General features: G+C 51.2%; 1 protein-coding gene across 1 annotated transcript; it reads left to right on the top strand.

Annotated features, from left to right (window-relative positions):
- Window positions 1-741: 741 nt before the first annotated feature.
- On the top strand, window positions 742-20,722 carry TMEM38A (transmembrane protein 38A). The gene is made up of 6 exons (XM_043590311.1): window positions 742-927; window positions 13,648-13,804; window positions 14,068-14,252; window positions 16,506-16,593; window positions 18,172-18,289; window positions 19,111-20,722. Exons 1-6 carry the CDS (start codon window positions 804-806, stop codon window positions 19,348-19,350), a joined length of 912 nt encoding a protein of 303 aa, XP_043446246.1. The 5' UTR covers window positions 742-803; the 3' UTR covers window positions 19,351-20,722.
- Window positions 20,723-22,434: the final 1,712 nt, after the last annotated feature.

Consider the following 22,434-nt stretch of genomic DNA (forward strand, 5'->3'; position numbering starts at 1 on the left):
TATTTTCTGGGCTGGGGTCTCCGATGCGGCTTCTGGAGAAACCGGGCCTTCTGACCACTGAGATGCACAGGCGAATGGGTCCTGATGCAGTGGGCTCTAGGCACCGATGCCCGGGGCGGGGCGGGCGGGGGCTTCCTCCTGGGCCCCAGTGGAAGGCGGGGATCCCCACTAGGCTGGCGCTACGGGGGAGTTGGGGGGAGGGAGGAGGTCCCAACAGAGCTGTCCCTTCGGAGAACAGGGATCCCCGTGAGGAATGGAGATCGTAACTTACAGAGCCCCATAGAGGATTAGGGTCATGACAGCTCCACAGACAATTGGGGTCTTGACCCTCTGGGATACGGGAAGATGGGGTTCACAACTGGTCGGGCCCCACAGAGGGTGCTGGTCCCGATCCAAGGGCTCCAAAGAGGACATGGATCCTAATCGAGTCCCACCGGGACAGGGTCCTAACTGATCCGTCCCGCCTGGGTGGGCTCCGCGCGGGAAGGACCCCCCCCCCCTCCGCCAGGGACGGCTACCCTGTCCAACGCACACCACAGGGACCCCTGCACCCCGCCTCGCTGGACTTAATGGGGTCGCGATGGCCCGAGGGACGGAGTAGGGGACACCCGACTAGGCTTCAAGGGACAGAACGGCCCCACCACCCGCCCCGGGGCCTGGGGCCGTCCCTCCTCTCCCGCGGGGGCCGGGTTGGGGGCGGCGCCTGGCGGGCGGGGGCGGGTCCAGCGGCGGGGGCGCAGTTGCCGGGCCGCGGGCTGCGGGACTTACTGGGCCGGGGGCTGGGGTGGGACCCGGCGGGCGCCATGGAGCTGCTCTCGGCGCTAAGCCTAGGCGAGCTGGCGCTCAGCTTCTCGCGGGTGCCGCTCTTCCCGGTCTTCGACCTCAGCTACTTCATCGTCTCCATTCTCTACCTCAAGTATGAGCCAGGTGAGCCAGGGCCAGGAGCCCGCGGGGGCTGGCATCGCGGGGAGGGGGCGGGGGGCGGGGGTAAACCTGCGGGTCCGAGGCGGGGGATGCCCTAGATGCTGGGGGGACAGTCCGAGGGACTGGTTCCGGGGAGCAGCAGGTGCCGGGATCATGCGGTTCTTCCACATGGGGTGGGCGGAGGGGGGGGGGATGGGAGACAAGAGGGAGAGCAAGGAGAGAAGCCCCCGGGATTGTGAGGCTGGGGGAGGGGGAGCAGATACGCGCTGAAGGGCGGCAGAGGAACGTGATTGTTCAGAGGAGGGGGAACAGGTGCTTGGGAGGGGGCTGGGAGAGCAGGTCAGGGATCCTGGCATGGTCCTAAGAACTTGCGCAAGCGGCGTAGGTCTTGGTGAGGGCGCAGGCGGGGGTCGGCGCTGCGGGCCCGTCCAGATGTCCTGGCCGGCCGGCCGCAGCCTTGACCTCCCCTCTTGCCCTTGGCGCGGGGAGCCCGAGCGGCTGCTGAGTGTCTATATAAGGGCCGGCCGTGCTGGGGGCAGTAATCCGGTTCTGAGAAAGTGACACCGGCGCCCCCTCTCCGCTGCGGCCCTCGGGCAATCTCCCCTCCTCCTCCGGCCGGGCGAAGCTGGGTCTCCTCTCCCGGCAGGAATTCTTTCAGCCTTGGCTCCTATCCTTCCACTGACTGAGCAGAACCGGCCTTAGGGCAGGGTGATTCGGGGTTAGCTACCCCCGCCAGCTCCAGACCCCCGTGGAGAATCGCAGGAGAGAAGAAAGACTCTGCTTCTTGGGTCTTTTGAAAACATTTTTTAAGTGATGGTAAATAGCCTCCTTAGAATGTGTTCTATTTTTATACAAGGCTCACCCAATGTTTCTTGTTCATCTCCTGGTGTTATAACTATTATAGCACGCCAGCAAAGGAAAGGGAGTTGAGAATTTAGCCTTAGAAAAGGGATCAATCATCCCGAAACTTTCTCCCACTTAGATGAAATCACTCCTATATTTTTCTGGCAGAATAGAAATAGCTTTTTTTTTTTTTCAGATGATAAAAATAGGTGCTTCTGTATATTTAAAAATCAAGCTGAGAAATGCAAAGGAGAAAGAGATAATTACAGTTAATGTGTTGTCGACCCTTCCAGACCTCTCTTCTATGCATTTATAACCCTGTAGAGATGTAGAAACATGATTTTATGCAAATGGGATCATAGTCTGCTTGCCAAGTGTTTTTATTCCATTTTATTTTTGTCCACCCACAAGCTAAAGCCTATTCTTTAAAAGCTGTTCTGGAGACCGGTTACTTTGCAAAGCAAAATAACCTTTGTATTGTCTTAGCATGAACACAGGGCTGTATTTCCTGTCCAGGACGAATTTGTGGTGGCTCAGGCCAGGCCCCTGGGCAAGTACAGAACCTAGCACACCTTGGGCTATCTAAAACCATGGAGGGCAGGAGCCCCGTTAGCAACGTAAGACACAAGCGTCTGGAAGAAAGAGGTCTTCAGGCTGGCCAGGAGCTTGCAAGAGGGGTCGAGATGTTTCTGCCAGTCACAGAGTGAATCATCTGAACTAGAGACAATGGAGCCTGAAGGTTCCTGAAGGTTGGGAAGGCTCAGTGGTTCTGAACCCTAGCCGCTTATCAGAGGCTCCTGGGGCCTCTTAAGCCCCCATCTCATCTCCGCCCCCAGATAAACCAAATCAGAATATCCCCATTTGTAACTGGGGAAATAGGAAATAGTGACTAAGGTAATTTACATAATGCAATGAGCCTGTGGTCCCAGGGCTGGTAGATGACAACCTTGGGATTCAAACCCAGGTCTGCCTGACCCCGGAAATCACTACGATTGCTTCCCCTTAGAAAAGGGAGGTGACTTGGACTTAGCTGTTAGCCCTCCGGTTTGGTGTTCCTGCCAAGCCTCTATAAAGCTTTCTTCTCAGTATCTGTGTGCTGATTGCAGAACCAGCTGTAGAATTGTTGGGCCCCCTCATTTAGAACTTAAGAATCTCAAGACAGTGACAGCAGAACACTAAACTGAATGGGAGGCCCCTCTGAGCACAGGGTCCTGGGCAGTTGCACAGGTAGCACACCTGTGAAGCCGACAGCCAAGCTGGCTTTTAGGAAAAAAAAAAAAAAATCTCTGAATTAGGAGTCAGTTCTGCCTCTACCACTGAGGAAACACTGGGCTGGTTACTGTGCCTTCGAGAGCTTCTTCAGCTCACTCATCTATGAAATAGGCTCATTGGAACGTAATCCTGGACTCTTCTGCCTGGCTGTTGTGAAACTCTATTGAGACCTTTGTCAGTAGTAGGGTCTAAGGCACTTGTGAAAGGTAGTTAACATCATTTGTAAGGCTGTGGGAGGATGTGTTTCCTGGGATGCAGGCATTTTCCAGGTCAGGCTTTCATGAGAAGCCTGAATGAGGACAAAGCTCAGAGTGTGGTCCTCAGGTGAACAGCATCTATGTCCCCTGGGAGCTGATTAAGAAATGCAGAATGCCAGGCACCACTCCCCCTCACCCCAGACCTGCTGAATCAAAATCTGCATAATATTTAAAAAGTGGTGGGCTAAAAGAGGCAGGATCTCCTTATTAGACCTGGAGCTTCTCAGTAGGGGCAGGGGGGACCAGGTCTCTCACCTCCAGGACCCCCAGCTCTCTACGGGAAGAGGAGAGGAAGCAGTGGATGTTGGCTGCATGACCGAATGATTGAATGATGAATGAATGACAGTCCTGGATACTTTAAGCCTTGACCTATCCAAAGAACCTTCCAGACCAATAGACTTTTTTCTAGAATAGTTTTATTTTTTTAATTAAAAAAAATGTTTTTTTAACGTTTATTTATTTTTGAGACAGAGACAGAGCATGAACGGGGGAGGGTCAGAGAGAGGGAGACACAGAATCTGAAACAGGCTCCAGGCTCTGAGCAGTCAGCACAGAGCCCAACGTGGGGCTCGAACTCACAGACCGTGAGATCATGACCTGAGCCGAAGTCGGACGCTTAACCGACTGAGCCACCCAGGCGCCCCTCTAGAACAGTTTTAGATCCACAGCAAAATGAAGCTGAAAGTACAGTTTCCATCTACTCTCTGACCTCCGCCACCATCAACATTATGCACAGAGGGGTACATTTGTCACAATCAACAAACCAGCCTCATTTATCTACATCGTTATTATCATCACTGTACATCTTATCAAGCACGGTCTATAGTTTACATTAGGGTTACTTTGTGTTGTACGTGTTGTGGATTTTGACACGTGCCTAACGCATATCCACCATTATAGTATACAGATAGTTTCACTAACCTAAAAATCCGCCAAGCCCCACATAATCATCCTGCCCCCTCCCCCAAGCCCCTGGCAACCACTGATCTTTTTACTGTCTCCATGGTTTTGCCTTTTGCAGACTGTCATAGAATTCGGATCGTACAGTGTATGGCCATTTCAGACTGGCTTCTTTCCCCTATAGCAACATGCATTTAAGCCTCGTCCATGTGTTTTCGGGCCTGAGAGCTCATTCCTGTTTATCGCCGAGTAAGATCCCATGGTGTGTGTGCACCATAGTGTCATTATTCACCTACTGAAAGATGTCTTTGTTGCAGTTTGAACATTTTCTAAAATGCTGTGGGGCTAAAGAGACGGCTCCTCGACCCCTGTTTTGGGACCTCTGGCACAAACTGTAAGTTCTTCCAGGGCCACTGTCTCTCACAGGGAAAGAAACCAAGGCAGGTGGCTGAACTCGAAGGCTCAGGGGAAGACTTGCCCTAAAGTCACTGAGAGTCTCTGTAAATACATCTCTTACGTTTAGACCTCAGACTATATAGCACAGAGCCACAGCAGAGCTGAGAGCGGCCCGTGGAACCTTCTAGTGCTTCCCTGCCATCCACAGACAGGACACTGACCCCCGGAGAAGGAATGCTGTGCTGCCCACCCCAGGCCAGAATGAGGAACCTGAGGGGAGCTTCCTCCTCCCTCCTCAGGCAGAGCCGATTTTTATAAATCCATCAGCTAAAATTTCCACCCACAGGTACTTTCCATTTCAGATCCAGTTCTAGGAATAACTCTTGCATAATTGCTAAGCACTAAGCAATAATTTCTTTTTGTCCTCACTGGCGCCCTTTGAAATGAGTAAGAGCACCGGGGTGACCACCTCGCCCAGGTTCAATTAAGACAAGCATCAGAAGTCCCATGTCCCAGGAGGTCCTCGGTCCCGGGCCACCCCGGAGTGGTTGGTCACTCTGGCCAGCACCACCCATTATACACAAATACACCAGCTGGGGCCCGAGGAGAGGAGTGACTAGCCTGGGCTCACCCAGCGAGAGGGGAACGGTTTGGTGGCAAACCTGGGATTGCAACCCACATTCTCCTGGATCCTGATGCCGCCCCAAAACCCAGCAAGAGAAGCCAGGAAGGAGAGAGCCCCCGGGGGAAGGTTCTCGGCCGCCACCTTGCTGGGGATCTTCAGGGCAGGCCCATCCCCCATCAGCCTCAGTCTTCTCATCTGTGGCAATGGGGAGACTCATCCTGAGATCACTAAGGTTGATAGCGCTGAGAAGCGTGTTGATAATCGTGCACATCGCATTGAATCATCACAACTTGAGGAGGGGGTGCTCTCATTCTCTTCTTTTGAAAGCAGAGGAAGCGGAGGCTAGTGGGAGGCAGTCATTTGCCCGAGGCCACCGTGGGCCTGTGACTTTTCTACCAGGACTCACCCACGGGAGCCTGCTTTACTCCCACAAAAGCCCCTTCCCCCACTCCCTGGCCTCAGTCCCTGGGATGGTCCCAGAGGGCACAAGAATGACCCTGGAAAGAATTCAACCCCTCAGGGTTATTTTTAGATGCAGAGGTATCCATTTCTGCAAAACATGGGTGCCTCACCTGACCCGGCTCCTGTGGGACCCACCAGTTGCTCCGAAGGATTAACTCTCAGCTGGCCACATTTTAAATAGACGCCCCAAAGAAGAGGAAAGAACATTCTGCCTCATACTGTAGGACCTTTGTAAATGCTAAGACTTAGGACTACCCTGAGGGCGGGGAGAAGATGCACTCTGGGCTTGTAACCCCAGAGTGAGGAGGGAAAATTCGATCCCAGCCCTTGTTAGGAGCTGGGCAAAGAGGGTATTGGGGTTCACACCTGATAGAAGGAGCCAGACACAGAGCAAAAATGGTCTGTCCAAGGTCACCTGGTTAGTTGGGGGGGGGGGCAAAGAAAAAGGGGAGTGTGTTTAGGACTTCCTCTCAAACAACTTTTATGAGACAGGTTTCCTGATTATAAAATGTGGTTTGTGCAAGAGAGTAGACGGGGTGCCTGGGTGGCTCAGTCAGTTAAGCATCTGACTTTGGCTCAGGTCATGATCACATGGCTTGTGGGTTCGAGCCCCGCGTCGGGCTCTGTGCTGACAGCTCAGAGCCTGGAGCCTGCTTCCGATTCTGTGTCTCCCTCTCTCTCTGTCCCTCCCCCACTTGTACTCTCTCTCTTTTTCATAAGTAAACATTAAAAAACAATTTTTTAATAAAAAAAGAGCATGGATAAATACCTTGTGATCTGTTCCTATCATGGAATACCTCACAGCAGAGAAAGATGAATATTACCCTTGGAAATATTGCACTCAGTGAAAGCCAGAGGTAAAAGGCTATGTGATGTGATTCCACCTACATGGAATATTTAAGTTCAGAACACTTTCCTCACCCCAAAAGGAAACCCCATACCCATGAAGAGTCACTCCCCGTTTCCCCCTTCTCCCCAACCCCCAGCCCTTGGCAACCAGTAACCTGCTATCTGTTTCTGTGGATTTGCCTTTTCTGGACATTTCCTATAGATGACATCATACACCATGTGACCTTTTGTGTCTGGCTTCTCTCACTTAGCGCGTCTTCAAGATTTGTTCACGTTGTAGGACTTCACTTCTCTTTAAGGCTGAATCATATTTCATTGTGTGGCTTGATCACATTCTGTTTATCCGTTCATCTATTGGTGGACACTTGGGTTGTTTCTACCCTTTGGCAGTTGTGAACAGTGCTGCTGTGAACATGATTTTTTAAGAGTCTTCCGGAAATTTTTGTTGGGGTCTTGCAGATAGGATGTAGCCTGGCGCCCCACTGCCCACCCAAGACCTCCTGTTCCTGGAGGAACAGGATCCCCCTGCCCACCCAAGACTTCCCTGGTTCCTGGCCCTCTGGTCATGGCCATCAGAGAGGGGACAGGTAGTGAGGGGGCTCAGTACAGAGTGTGGAGCCCAGTGTGATAAGGCAGATGAGTACCCCATAGCCCTCCTGCTTATCAGCTTTCCAGGAGACTCTTGTTTTCACCCATTTTGGTGATTAAATATTTCATACACATAGAATAAATATCACAGATACCGCTCTTCCCTCTACACAGATTTAACAGATGTGAACATAGATTTGCTTCAGATATTTTTTATTATTATTATTATTTTTTAAATACTTTTTTTTTCTATGCTCATTTATTTTTGAGATAGAGCGCACTGTGGGGGAGGGGCAGAGAGCTAGGGGGACAGAGTATCCAAAGCCGGCTCCACGCTGACAGCCGTGAGCCCGATGCGGGGCTCGAACCCACGAATCATGAGATCATGAACTGAGCAGAAGTCGGATGCTCCACCGGAAGAGCCACCCAGGTGCCCCTCAGATGATTTTTTTTTAATAAATAAATAGAGACCCAGCCAACCCTGTCCCTTCCCCATCCCTCCTTCTCTAGATGTGACTGCCACCCTAAAATTGGCTCCTATTGTTCCCACGCCTGTATTTACACCTTCTCTGCTGTGTATGTGTCGCTAAACTACACGGAGTATGTTGTTTCAAATATATTCTTAAGATATACATAAATGTATGCTCTTGCAACCTAACGTTTTTACTCAGTAATAACCGTACGGGATTTATCCACGTGGATTTATCTAGAGTGGTGGTTCTCAACCAGAAGGGATTTTGTTCCCAGGGCCATAGATCTAATTCACTTTTACTTATTTATTTTTTACTAACAAATTTTTTTAATCTTTATTTTTGAGAGAGAGACTGAGCACGAGCAGGGGAGAGGCAGAGAGAGAGGGAGACACAGAATCGGAAGCAGGCTCCAGGCTCTGAGCTGTCAGCACAGAGCCCGATGCGGGGCCTGAACTCAGGGACCCTTGAGATGGTGACCTGAGCCGAAGTCAGATGCTTAACCGACTGAGCCCCCGCCAGGCACCCCGATCTAGTTCACTTTTAAATAGAGGCTCTGTGGTAACCCATTTTGTGTGAGTCTCCACCCCTCACTAAGAGATAAGTACTTTTGTCCTATAACAGTGTGGCGGTGGAATCCTCCCCCTGACCCCCACCCCGGTCTCCTTTGCTAGTTTCTTTTGAGTCAGCCGTGAGGAGCAGAATTGCTGAGACGTGGGCAATGCACAGCCTCAGATTTCCTCAGTGTTGCCAAACTGCCTCCAAGATGGTGTTGCCTATGGATTCTCCCAACTGTGTGTATGGAGGGAAACTGGGGCTTTTTTTCCCTCTGGAGCAGGGGCACATACTCCTAGCCGCCCCTCCCCTCCTCTATAAAGTTGACCAAGCTAAGAAGGCAGCTCCTTCTACAGAAGGGATTGGACTTCATGTTTCTTGGAATGAAAACCCTACACTGACCCTATTCCAAATAAGGTCACATTCTGAGGTTCCGGCGGACATGAATTCTGGGCAGGGGGACACTGGCCCCCCATATAACTCGCTGCAAGTGGGGATATTGATCCCTCTGTTATGCGTGATTAAAAGCTCTCCAGGATAGAGTCAAGGCTGACAGTTGCCTGGGACAAAATAGTAACTCCACAAAGAGATAGAGCAGGGGAGGTTTTCATACGGTGCATCCCAAAGTGCGCAAACACAACCTCAATGCCTGTGAGCTGTTCTGCCCACATTTGCAAGAATGTAAGCTCTGTGAGGGCAGGAGTTCATTCTCTCACAACTATTTATTGGGCAGCTACTGTGTCAGGCACAGTGCCACGCACGGTGGCGGGGGCGGGGGGCAGCAGCAGGTAAGACTGATGAGGTCCCCATATTCAACGAAGGACTAAGACCAAATCAATGTTTTGAGTGTATCGACCGTATGCATAGGTATTGATGTCAATAGCTTCAGATGTAGTGCATGTCACGGAGAGGCCACGCATTCAGATTTGACAACTTAGAGACAAGAGGCATCCAATTTCTAGAAGCAAAGTAACCTTAAAAAAAAACAACAACAACAAGCCAAACCTGGGATCATTTATTTTGATTAGTCTTTTGATTGACAGATCACATGTAACCTTGTCATTTCACATCCACATTGAATGGCGTTGTCACTGGATTCAAGTAAATCATTTAAGGGGAGTCTTTGGTACCTGCTCTGGCCATGAGAGCTAAGTGTCTGTGCCTTACGGCTTAATCCTAAAAGCATTCTCTGGAAAATGAAACTAGTGGGGGAGGGAAGAAATCAAGAAATCAATAGTTGTCCCAGCAGGAAACACCAGGTTGCAACTCTGGGGTGTGGCTACAGAAGATTATGAGGATGTTAACATGAAGATAGGGGACACCTGGCTGGCTCAGTCGGTAGAGCATACAACTCTTGATCTCGGGGCTGTGAGTTCAAGCCCCACATTGGGCATAGAGATTACTTAAACAAACAAAATAATTTGACATAATGATAGAACGTATTTATAAAGATTCTAAAGACTTTACGTAATACAAAGTGTGAGGATTTGATTCAGAGGCATTAATCCTATTCCCCTAGATAGTTTTTATAAACTTACTTAAAAAAATTTTTTTTCAACGTTTTTATTTATTTTTGGGACAGAGAGAGACAGAGCATGAACGGGGGAGGGGCAGAGAGAGAGGGAGACACAGAATCAGAAACAGGCTCCAGGCTCCGAGCCATCAGCCCAGAGCCTGACGCGGGGCTCGAACTCACGGACCGTGAGATAGTGACCTGAGCCAAAGTCGGATGCCCAACCGACTGAGCCACCCAGGCGCCCCTATAAACTTACTTTTTAAGAACTAGACCTTTGCCCTCTATTTCAATGTGGGAATTAAACACATTTTTTAAAAAGTTAAAAACTCGTAAGAAGTAGCAAAAGTCGTGTGAAGAGTTCCCAAGTCCCCTTCCCCCAGCTTCCCCCAACGAGATCGTCTTACATACTGGTAGCTCATTACTCCAACCAGGAAATTGACATTGCTACAATTCCATTAACACCAGCTACTGACTTTATTCGGCAGTATTGACATACGCTTTCTTTTTTCTAAAGTTCTTTTTTTTTTTTTTTTTTTTTTTTAGCTTATTTATTTATTCTGAGACAGAGAGAAAGCATGCAAATGGGGAAGGGGTAGAGAGGGAGAGACAGAGAGAATGCCAAACAGGTTCCACGCTGTCAGCACAGAGCCTTATGCAGGGCTGGAACTGATGAACTGTGAGATCATGTCCTGAGCTGAAATCAAGAGTCAGACACTTAACTGAGCCCCCCAGGCACCCCAAAGGTTTTATTTTTACGCAATCTCTATACCCGATGTGGGGCTCTAACTCACAACCCCGAGATCAAGAGTCTCATGCTTTTCCAACTGAGCCAGCCAGGTGCCCCCAGCACAGAGATAGCTTTATTTTTTTTTATTTATTTATTTTTTTTTTTCAACGTTTTTTATTTATTTTTGGGACAGAGAGAGACAGAGCATGAACGGGGGCAGAGAGAGAGGGAGACACAGAATGGGAAACAGTCTCCAGGCTCCGAGCCATCAGCCCAGAGCCTGATGCGGGGCTCGAACTCACGGACCGCGAGATCGTGACCTGGCTGAAGTCGGACGCTTAACCGACTGCGCCACCCAGGCGCCCCCAGAGATAGCTTTAAAACAAAACAAAACAAAACAAAACAAAACAAAACAAAACAAAGACTTGTCTTGAACACTGAGATGAAGCAGTAAATGCAGGTATGCTCTGGTGGACATGGGGTGAAGGACCCAGAACGTTCCCATTTGGTCTCTCCTGCAAATCCTCAGGGTTCTTAGGAACACAGTTTGGAAACCATTGTTCTTGGGAGCCTATCCTCCTAGCCACGGATAGAAGATCTTGGCTTATCAGGGCTGCAGGACATCGGGACATCAGCCAGCTCATTCCTCTGTCGCCGTGTGATGTTCAACATTGTTGCCCATAAGAATCACCCAGGAACATCAAAAAATCCATAAGCCCAGCCACACCCCAGACTGGCCAACCGAGATGCTCTGGGGTGGGGCGCTGCTGTCTGATTTGTAAAGTTGCAAGCCGATGCACTGAGCCATCTTCTTGAGGGAGAGGATTCCTGTTCCTCTCCGCTAAGCAGAGCCATCCTTCGTTGTTGTTGTTGTTGCCTTGGGCTCATAGGAAGACTCAATTTAGTATCATTTATGAGTGTGTGTCCTCTGTTACAGAAACCGAAATAAGTTACATTTTTTCCGTTGTTGTTTATTTTATAACAGCTTTATTGGGCTCTAATTCATATACTACCCAATTCACCCATTTAAAGCATCCCGTTCATTGGTTTTTAGTATATTCACAGAATTGTGCGACCATCCCCTCCGAAAGAAACCTCTATCCTTTAACTGTCACTCTCCATTCTCCCCCATTCCCTCTAGCCCGAGGCAACCTCTCATCTACTTCCTGTTGGTGTTAACAATTAAGTTGGGGTGTCTGGGTGGCTCCATCGGTTGAGCGTCCGACTTTGGCTCAGGTCATGATCTCGCGGTCTGTGAGTTCGAGCCCTGCGTCGGGCTCTGTGCTGACAGCTCAGAGCCCGGAGCCTGCATCCGATTCTGTCTCTCTCTCTCTCTCTCTGCTCCTCCCCCGCTCACACGCTGTCTCTCTCGCCTTCAAAAATAAATAAACATTAAAAGAAAAATTAAAAAAAAAAACAAGTAAAATACTAAGACCCATGGTAGAATGAAGTCCACAGGGTTGTGGGAGCCCAGAGGCAGGAGTGACCAACTCAGCAGAGCCAGGAAGCCTTCCTAGAGGAGGTGGCATTTGTGCTTGGCCCCTTCTGCTTGCGTGTCTTTATTTCTTCCGGGCCACTAGCTCGTAACAGAAAATAACAGGTGTTGGCGAGGATGTGGAGAAGGTGGAACCCTCATGCCCTGTTGGTGGGAATGTGAAATCGTGCAGCGGTTGTGGGAAACAATATGGCAGTTCCTCAAACAATTAAGCATAGGGCGCCTGGGTGGCTCAGTCCGTTGGGCGTCTGACTCTTGATTCTGTCTCAGGTCATGGACTCGTGGTTCGTAAGTTCGAGTCCCATGCTGGGCTCAGTGCTGGCAGTGCGGAGCCTGCCTGGGATTTTCTCTCTCCCTCTCTCTCTCTGGCCCTCCCCTACTCTCTCTCTCTCTCAAAATAAATAAATAAGTAAATATTTAAAACTTAAAAAAAAAAAATGTTAATATAGAATTACCATATGACCCATCAATTCCACTTCTGGATATGTCACCACAAGAGTTGAAACCAGGAACTCAGATAGATATTTGTACATGCCGTGTTCTTCACGGCATTATTCACAATAGCCAAAAGGTGGGAACAGCTCAGATGTCCATCGATGGATGAGTTGAAGAAACAAAATGTGGTCTAACCATTCAATGGGATATTTTTCAACCTTAAAAAAGAAGGAATTCTGGGACGCCTGGGTGGCGCAGTCGGTTAAGCGTCCGACTTCAGCCAGGTCACGATCTCGCGGTCCGTGAGTTTGAGCCCCGCGTCGGGCTCTGGGCTGATGGCTCAGAGCCTGGAGCCTGTTTCAGATTCTGTGTCTCCCTCTCTCTCTCTGCCCCTCCCCTGTTCATGCTCTGTCTCTCTCTGTCCCAAAAAAAATAAATAAACGTTGAAAAAAAAAATTAAAAAAAAAAAAGAAGGAATTCTAACACTAGCAGTGCTCCAACACGAGCGTGCCTTGAGGACATCACGCTAAGGAAAATAACCCAGACTACGAAAGGACAGATACTGTGTGATCCCACCTACATGGGGTCCCTAGAGGGGTCAAATTCACAGAGACCGAAAGTAGAATGGTGGATGCCAGGGGCTGAAGGGAGAGAACAGGGAGTTAAGTGTTTAACGGGGACAGAGTTTCAGTTGGGGACGATGAAAAAGTCCTGGAGATGGATGGTGATGATGGTTGCACCAACAGTGGGAATGTGCCTAATGCCCCTGAGCTGTGCACTTAAAAAATGGTGAAAGTGGTACATTTCGTGTATATTTTACCGCAACAATAAAAATTTAAAAAGAGGGAGAGACCGAGAGGCCGGGCGTGAGCCTGTAGGGATCTTGGCATCAGCCCGAGGCAGCAGCAGCCCTATTGAAGTGTCCCCATCTGCACTTGGCTCTATCTCCACGCCTCCCTGTCTTTGTGGGGATAATGAGAGTGATCACTTGGCGGTGAGTATCAACGACGATTGAAGGAGTCCTTCGTGTAGATGTGAACCCGGTGTCTGCGACCTGGAGCTGCCTGCTAACTGGGAGCTGGCATTACCAATCATTGCCACCTCTCTGAGCACAGAGGAGAGAGGCCCGACCCAGCTCTGCCTCTCCTCTGTGTGACCTCAGGCATGTGTCCCGCCTCCCTGAGCCTGGGTTCTTCCTCTGAAATGGGCGAGCAGCAAGGCATGGGGCGGGCGCTCTGCAAAGGCAGCTGAATTAGGATAAGCTGACCAGAGGGCATGGGGACAAAGCACGCTCTTGGCACCCCAGTGACGGCCTCTTCCCCCCGCCCCCCAGGAGCAGTCGAGCTGTCCCGGCGCCATCCCTTGGCGTCCTGGCTGTGCGCCATGCTGCACTGCTTCGGGAGTTACATCTTGGCGGATCTGCTCCTCGGGGAGCCCCTGATCGACTACTTCAGCAACAATTCCAGCGTCCTGCTGGCCTCGGCCGTCTGGTAAGCACTGTCAAGCTGGTGGGGTGTGGGAAAGCAGAGCCGGGGGCAGGGGTGACCCAGCCACCTGGGAGGTGGGAGGCGGGAGGTTGGAGGAAATAGGACCCATCAGCACAACCTCCACCGTGGGCCTGAACGCACTGCTCTCCGCTGCCCAGCTCTGTCCGGAGCCCAACAAGTTGGGGGAGAGGGGAGGTCTGGACCCAACCTCCCAGGGACCCCCCACGGTCTGTCTCCCCCTGACGCTCCTCATTCTCTCCCCAAAGGTACTTGATTTTCTTCTGCCCCCTGGACCTCTTTTACAAGTGTGTCTGCTTCTTACCTGTGAAACTTATATTTGTGGCCATGAAGGAGGTAGTCAGAGTCCGAAAGATCGCCGTGGGCATCCATCACGCCCACCACCACTACCACCATGGGTGGTTCGTCATGATTGCCACCGGCTGGGTCAAAGGTAAACAGGACCATGATAACGATGGAAAAATCACCTCGGTTAAGAACCCCTGCTCAGTGTGCTACATGTCGGGCACCCAGGTCGGCATAGATATTGGTCCAGGCTAAGGGGTGTCAGGACTGTTGTGGGAGTCCAGTGTCTTTAGCCAACACCTTTAGAGTAAATGGGAAAATTCTTCTGGAATTTAGCTGTCCAAGATTAACAGGACAACGAGACAGTGACGGCTGTCTCTCAAGCACGTTTTCTCAGCTGTAACACTTCTGATATTTGTTGCCAGATCACCCTCTGGGGGGGGGGGGTGCTGTCCCGTGCGTTGTAACATGTAGAGCAACATCCCTGGCCTCCCCCCACCAGAAGTCAGTAGCACCCGCCAGCGTAACAACCAGAAGTGTCTCCAGATGTTGCCAAATGCTTCCTGGAGAAGAAATCACACCCCTATAACTATAGGGGTTCTTAACCTTTGTGGACCATGGCCCTTTTTGAGTCCGGGAAAGCCTTTTATGTTTGTAAGTGCATAAAATGAAATATATGTGATGATAAAAGAGGCCCGTTATTTCAAAATAGGCATCAAACAAAGTTTTAGTATGGCATAGTCATTTTATACATCTCTACCGAGGCACTCAATAACAGACCATTCGTTAGCAAATAGGGAATTCTCAACCTTTTGAAGTGCTGTCCAGCACAAACGATATTATGAAACCATCTGCAACCACGGGAACGTGAAAAGGAAATAAATCTGTGGATCCTGTTGGTGATGGAGTCACAGACTTGCAAATCCTGCTCAGCTCACTACCTCCCTTCACGATGGAAGGAAAGGTTGTGTTTCAGTGAGGGGCATGAAAAAGATGTAGTTCGGTTTCCTGTCCGTGTTCATGGATGCCCAGTGAAGACTTTATGACCCAGGACAGGTTTGAGTTGAGCCCTTTGTGCATCTTAGCCCATTTGATCCTTAAGACCCTGCTTTAGAAGTCTAATGTCATCCCCTTTCACTGAGGAAGGAAATGAAATCACCTGCCCGCGGTCACACAGCTAAGGGAGTGCCGCAAGGTCTGTCTCTAGGTCCTCTGAATTCACCGTCCACATTCTTAACTACTCTGAAGGCCTCCTTTCCCCTCTCCTCTAGCTATGCTAGGAGGTAGACCAAGACAGACTTTAAAACAAACAAACAAAAATGCTACTAAAAATAAAGAGGGGTACTTTATAATGACGGGTCGATCCACGAGGAAGACGTAACAATTACAAACATGTATGCACCTAAAAACACCAAAATATATAAAGCACGAACTGAGAGAAGTTAAAGGAGAAGTAGACAATTTGACAATAATAGTTGGAGAGGTGGACCAAGGGGTAAAAGGAAGACAGGGAAAGAAGGCTCAAGCAGGTGCTAACACCACTGGACACCTCATCCCTGCTCCCTAATACCAAAGTGTGTACTGCAAAAATATCAGGGCCTAGACTCACCCTCCACTGAGCTCCAGCGTACTCCACACCATTGACACGTGGGGCCAGATCATGCTCTGAGGTGGAGGCTGTCTTGTGCTTTATAGGATGTTGAGCAGCATTCCTGGCCTTTGCTGACCAGTAGCAGCCCCCTCCCCAGTTGCAACAACCAAAAGTGTTTCCAGACATTTCCAAGTGCCTCCTTAGGGGCAAAATCACTCCACATATGAACCCCTGGTCCAGTGGTACATACTAGGCACCTCAAGTAGCATACCTACTCCTGGAGTAGCTCTAGGAGTCCAACCTCTTTAACCAATACATTTGGGGTAAATGGAAAGATTCTTCTAGAACGATAATCATTTATGTCTGCATATAGGTCTCCTTATTTACTCTCCAGGAAGCCTATACTACAGAGCAAATTCCGTAGAGTTACAGCATGCCTCCTGGAGGGCAAGTGGCTTAAGAAAGATTGAGAGTTCAGAGCCCTGAGGAGGAGAGAGACTGGGATGGGGAGGCTTCTGTAAGCCTTATGCACAGCTCAGGATCCGGGACTCCCTAAGGGCATCAGGGCAGACAACCCAGATTTGTCTGAGACATACCTTGCAGATGAGATATGACCTCAATTCCTTCATGCTAGTTTTGCTCTGAATATGCCATGTGACCCTCTCTGAGCCTCAGTTTCCCTGCTGCAACTGATGAACAGACCCCCAGGCTCAGTGTCCCTCTGGAGAAGCTGCTTCCTTGGGAATTCAGCTGAGAAGAATGGGGGAACTGGAGGTGGCAGGCTCATTCAGGGGCACCCTGTCTTCGTAGGCTCTGGTGTCGCCCTCATGTCCAAATTTGAGCAGCTGCTCCGAGGGGTCTGGAAGCCGGAGACCAATGAGATCCTGCACATGTCCTTGTGAGTATCCCATTTCCGCCCCTCATCCTTCCTGTATGTACAGGTGCCTCTTGGGCCTGACCCTGGGTTGGATACTCCTGGTGACTTGGAAGCCTCAGCCACCGATTCTGTCTTCCAGAAGCTTCCAGAGGTCAAGGCTGGGGGACCCAGCGACGGGGAACCAGGGCTCTGCCCAGGGGGGAGGGGCAGGCAGAGCTGCAGGGAGATGAGATACTTGACTCGGGTTATGAAGAGTGAGTAGGAGTTTTCTGGCAAAGGAGGAACCTCTGGACAGAGGCCAGCACCTCTGCCACCTGTCAAGTGAGAAAAAAGCAATGATTCTGCCCAGCTCTGGGGGGTCAGGGTACAGAGTATGGATGGGGAGTGAGGAGTACAGAGCAGGGGGTACAGAGCATTGGTAGAGAGCGTATGGCACATGGGGATGTGGAGATGGGGAATGTGGCTGGGACGAGGTGGGCAGAGCCAGCTGCATCCAGGACTCCACGTAGGGCCTCATGCTGCATGTAGCCCATACATTGCTTTTTTTTTTAAGATTTTATTTTTAAGGCATCTCTACACCCAATGCAGAGCTCGAACTCACAGCCCCAAGATCAAGAGTCACACATCCCACCAACTGAGCCAGCCAGGGGCCCCTGTAGCCTATACATTTTTAAAAGACCTAACTGGTTTGGGCTAGTTCAATTTTCTCCCAATCGACAACAAATAAAAACCATGGCCATTTAAAATATGACAAAATTAGGGGCGCCTGGGTGGCTCAGTCGGTTGACGTCTGACTTTGGGTCAGGTCATGATCTCACAGCTCGTGAGTTCGAGCCTTGAGTCGGGCTCTGTGCTGACAGCTCGGAGCCCGGAGCCTGCTTCGGATTCTGCGTCTCCCCCTCTCTCTGCCCCTAACCCACTCGCATTCTGTCTCTCTCTCTCTCTCAAAAATAAATAAACATTAAAAAAAATTTAAATACGACAAAATTAAAAGGCTTGCCCATACGCCCATGACAATTCCCATTTCACACCTCGGAAGAGAGAATTCGCTCATTTCACCCCCCCAAGAAAGTGTATTCCCACCCTCGGGTCACGGACAAGGAAATGGGGACCCAGACAGCTAGCTGTGTTGTCTGCAACCAAGTGGGCAGGTGGTTTCCCCCCTTGGATTCCTTTTCTGCCTCATCAACTGAGGGTGAGGGGCCCCCAGGAACCACACGGATAGATTCCACAGCACCGGTCCCTGGCGGGCGAGTGCTTTGGAAATAACCAGGCAGAATTATCATCATTAAGGACGGCGGTGCACAACAGACATCAGGAACGGAAGTCACAGGTCTGTCTTCTGCAACAAGTTAAAATATTGAAAACCTATCCCGTAAGGAAGTTAAGAAAGAAGAACCTCTCTGGGCCCTGTTAACCCTTTACTGTGCGGGGAGACACCACCGTATCCGTGCCATGCAGGCCCCTTCCCACCTCATGCTCAGGAGAAGCTGGGATGTGAGCTGGGGCCGGCAGTGGGCAGGCGGGGTCAGGGCCAGAGGTAAAAAGGCCTGGGCTGCGTGGCTGGCGCCTCGCGGTAACTGAGGCTGCCCCCTCCAGCCCCACAAAGGCCAGCCTGTATGGAGCCATACTCTTCACCCTGCAGCAGACCCGCTGGCTCCCCGTGTCCAAAGCCAGCCTTACCTTCATCTTCACCGTGTTCATGGTGTCCTGTAAGGTAAGTCTTGCTGCCCTGACCCACCCCAACCCGCACCTTCCAGGCTGGGAGCTCGGGCTTGTAGTCTTGTGTCCCAGAAAGGACAGCCCTAAGGCAGGGGGCTGGGGAAGGGGGTGCCAGGAGGTCCGTGCGTGGGAAGAAGGTCTGATAAGAGGAGTTCCAGCAGGTAGGGGACTGGGTGAGAAGAATAAGGCCTTCTGGGCAGAGGGCCCAGCTTAAGAGTGGGGCAGGAGTGCACAAAGTCCATTTGGAGAATCGGGGGGTGGGGGGGGGAGCTTGTGCCTTGGCAGTGGAGAGCTGAGGGATGAGACCCAGGGAAGGCACACTCAGGACACAGGGGACCCAGGCTAGGCCAGGAGGGTGCTGGTCTGATCCTGAGGCCTTGAGTTGGGGTTGACTCACCCAGGGGGGATCTTCAGGGGCCACACTGCCTTCCCCATGCATCTGGAGAGCGTGGCTGCTGGCTGGCTGGCGGGGAGGGGACCCATAGGCCATTGAAAAGGGGAAGGCAGTGAGCAACCTCAGGCCAAGCACTGTTCCTCTCTGAGCCGAGGTGGGAGGCAAGGGGGGAGATCGCCTGTCTCCGTGTGCCCGATGCTATCTGGGTTTCAACACCGGAAGTTCCGTATCCCGGGAAACCTGGGACAGTTGGTCACCCTCCTGGGGGTGCATAAAGCCAGAGGGGGTCTGGGCTACCTCTGACCTTAACCTGGCTGACCTTCTCTCCCCTCTTCCCTCTCCCATCCCCCCACTTTGCTTTCTGCCTCGGTTTCCCTCTGTCTCTCTCGCTGTCTCCCTGCCCCCCTTCCATCCCACCTCAGGTGTTCCTGACGGCCACTCACTCTCATGGCTCCCCTTTTGATGTTCTGGAGGGCTACATCTGCCCTGTGCTGTTTGGGGCTGCCTGGGGGGATGACCATTACCACGACAACCATGGTGGGTCCCACGGCGGGTCCCACGGCAGCAGCGGGCCCGGCTCCCCGCACTCAGCCCTGCCTGCTAAGTCCAAGGAGGAGCTGAGCGAGGGCTCCAGGAAGAAGAAAACCAAGAAGGCAGATTAGTGGGTGGCCCAGAGGCCTTGTGGGGTGCCGGGGAGAAGGCCCAGACCCAGGACCCTCAGAGTTGGTGTGGGCGCCTCCTGGGCTCAGCTTTCCCCTCTCCGGGCCTTGACGTCCCAGTCTACAAACTGGGGCCATCAGCCCACCCTCCAGGGCTGATGGGGGCGGGGGGCATTAAATGAGATATGGGGCTGAGGGGCATTTGTGGGAATGGAGGGGTCCCTCTCTTTCTGCCAGGCCACCATAGCGACCCAGCTTTATTCGGGGGGGAGGCCCACAGAATCCTGGCAGCGGCTCCAGCCAGAAACTCTAGCAGTATATTCTTGCTCCATCATTTCCTCTCTAAAATTACATCTTGACTCCGAAAGAATTTCAGGTCAGGTTGAGAGTCACGAATTTGATGGCCATTTCCTAAGTACCTGCTGGGAGGCGGCTGCTATGACCTTCCACGTCTCTTCTTGCCCACCCCTCCTGGAAGGCACCGGGCAAGTTGCCTCCTCCAAGCCTTCCGTTCCCCATCTGTACGGTGGGGACCCCCAGCCCTCCTCCTTATGGAAGTGTTGGTGTGCGCCTGGATGTGAACCAGCCTTATAAACTCTTAAGCACCACACAGTCGGGAGGGGAGGCCTTGACGGATGTTCACCATGCTTGGGAGCGGCTTTGCATTTTAGATGATTTGTGTTTGTGGATCGGAGAACCCCACAAGTTACCTGGCACAAAGGGGGCCTTCGGTAGACACACCTAGGCCAGTCTGGAGAGCTTGGAGGGTGGGGGAGGCTCATTCTGATCTTTGGCTTCAGGCTGGTGCTAAACCAAAGAAATGCAGTTGGCCGGGCAGGGGTCCCAAGATCCAGCTCTGTGAAGGGGCTCCGAGCACCTGCTGTTGGGCCCTAGAAGCGTCAGGCCTCCCTCATGCCTGCGTCCTCCACTGCTCATTCAGCCAATCAGAAGAGTCAGCTTGCTCTGTGCTGGGCATCCTGCTGCCGCTGGGCGGGCCCAGGACATGCGTCAGGGTGAGTGAGGGGAACGATAGCTGAACCCCCACCCCCTGCCCCCGGCCTCCTTCATCTCAACCTGTTGCCAGGACATCCAAGCAGGGGTGGGTAGATGAGGTGTGGCCAGTCTCAGGTGGGGTTTTGGCCCAGACTGGGCCCGCTTAGAGCTGTCCTCTGCACGTGGGTACTCAGCCTACAGCTGCGTCAAGATCAGGGCGGGGTCAGCAGGGCCCCGGATGTTGCCCGGCTGTTGGGAAAGTGCCTTGATCCTGTGACACCTGGGAGGGAGCTGGGTGGGTCCTGAAGCTCCGAATTCATCCTCTTGCATGTTTGTCAAGGCTCGGCATGAAGGTTCGGCAAATAAATCGGTTGTGAAAGAACCCTTGTCTCTTGCCTTGTCTGATTCATTCCTGCTCTTTAGGCCTCAGGACACAGGGGGGTTCTGTATCCTTAGAGACATTCAGCGTTTCCAGGAAGATGAAGCTCACGGCAGTCCCAAATCGGGATGGAGCCTGTGGGTGAAGTCTGGGGTTCGGAGTTCAAATATTTACTGTGTCACCAACAGGTCACGGGGCCTCCCCCTCTCCAAGCCAGTTTGCCTTTTGGGGGCAAAGAGGGTGATGATTATCACTGCCCTTTGTAGGCAGATGGGAGGATTATTGGGTGATTGGGGTTTGCAGCTCAGTCTGTACAGGACCTTGTTTTTCGTTTTTTAACGTTTATTTATTATTGAGAGACAGAGAGACACAGAGCATGAGCAGGGGAGGGGCTGAGAGATGGAGAGACACAGAATCTGAAGCAGGCTCCAGGCTCCAAGCTGTCAGCACAGAGCCCGACGCAGGGCTCAAACTCACAAACCACGAGATCATGACCTAAGCCGAAGTCAGATGCTTAACTGACTGAGCCACCCAGGCACCCCATGTGCAGGACCTTGTTAAGAGCACAACTTGGGAATCACACATCTGATAACGGGATTATATCCAGAATATATAAAGAATTCTCAAAAGTCAATAAATAGCCTGATTAAAAATGAGCAAAGGATTTGAATGGACACTTTGACGTTGAGGATATACAGATAGCACACACACACACACACAGAAATCACATGAAAAGATGCTCAACATCCTTAGCCATCCAGGAAATGGGTGGGAAGATACCCAGTTCGCATTCTCTAGGATGGTTAAATTAAAAACACTGCCCGGGGCGCCTGGGTGGCTCAGTTGGTTAAGCGTCCGACTTCGGCTCAGGTCTTGATCTCGTGGCTTGTGAGTCCGAGCCCTACGTCAGGCTCTGTGCTGACAGCTCGAAGCCTGGAGGCTGCTTCGGATTCTGTCTCTCTCTGCCCCCCCTAACTCACACACTGTCCCTTTCTATCAAATACAAATAAACATTTAAATTTATATATATATATATATAAAAGACTGCCCATACTAAGTACTGGCGAGGATGTGTGGAGCAAGAGGAACGCTCATATTCCACAGGTGGGAATGTAAAATGGCATGGCCACTTTGGAAGACAGTGGCAGTTTCTTCAAAAATAGTGTGTTCACTTGTCATATAACCCAGCTGTTCTACTCAGGTACTTGCCCAGGAGCAATGAAAATATGTACATGTCCCTACAAAGACATGTACACCAACATTCATAGCGGCTTCGTAATAGCCCCAAACTGGAAGCAACAAACAAACGTCCATCAAAAGCTGAGTGGACGAGGGGCGCCTGGGTGGCTCAGTCAGTTAAGCACCCAACTCTTGACTTCGGCTCAGGTCACAATCTCACAGTTTGTGGGGTCGAGCCCCACATCAGGCTCTGTGCTGACAGTGCAGAGTGGAGCCTGCTTGGGATTCTCTCTCTCCCTCTCTCTCTCTCTCTCTCTGCCCCTCCCCTGTTCACACTCTTGAGTTCTATTTCTCTCTCAAAATAAATAAACTTTTGTTTTAAAAAAAGAACACACACTCTATGAGTCCATTTAAATAAAATTTTAGAAAAGGCAAATTAACTTAGAGTAACAGGCTGATCAATGGATGCTTGGGGAGACGAGGACTAGAAGGGGAAGGTGGGAGGAAGGGGGAAGAAGCAGGCAGAAACTAGGCGA

Source organism: Prionailurus bengalensis, chromosome A2, assembly GCF_016509475.1.
Source record: "Prionailurus bengalensis isolate Pbe53 chromosome A2, Fcat_Pben_1.1_paternal_pri, whole genome shotgun sequence".
Taxonomy (NCBI): domain Eukaryota; kingdom Metazoa; phylum Chordata; class Mammalia; order Carnivora; family Felidae; genus Prionailurus; species Prionailurus bengalensis.

Bases quoted from the DNA above. Each gene is read 5' to 3' on its own strand.
- TMEM38A (XM_043590311.1), top strand. From the start codon at position 804: ATGGAGCTGCTCTCGGCGCTAAGCCTAGGCGAGCTGGCGCTCAGCTTC. The intron at 928-13,647 runs GTGAGCCAGGGC...CCCGCCCCCCAG, and splicing joins CTACCTCAAGTATGAGCCAG to GAGCAGTCGAGCTGTCCCGG. The intron at 16,594-18,171 runs GTGAGTATCCCA...TGCCCCCTCCAG, and splicing joins GAGATCCTGCACATGTCCTT to CCCCACAAAGGCCAGCCTGT.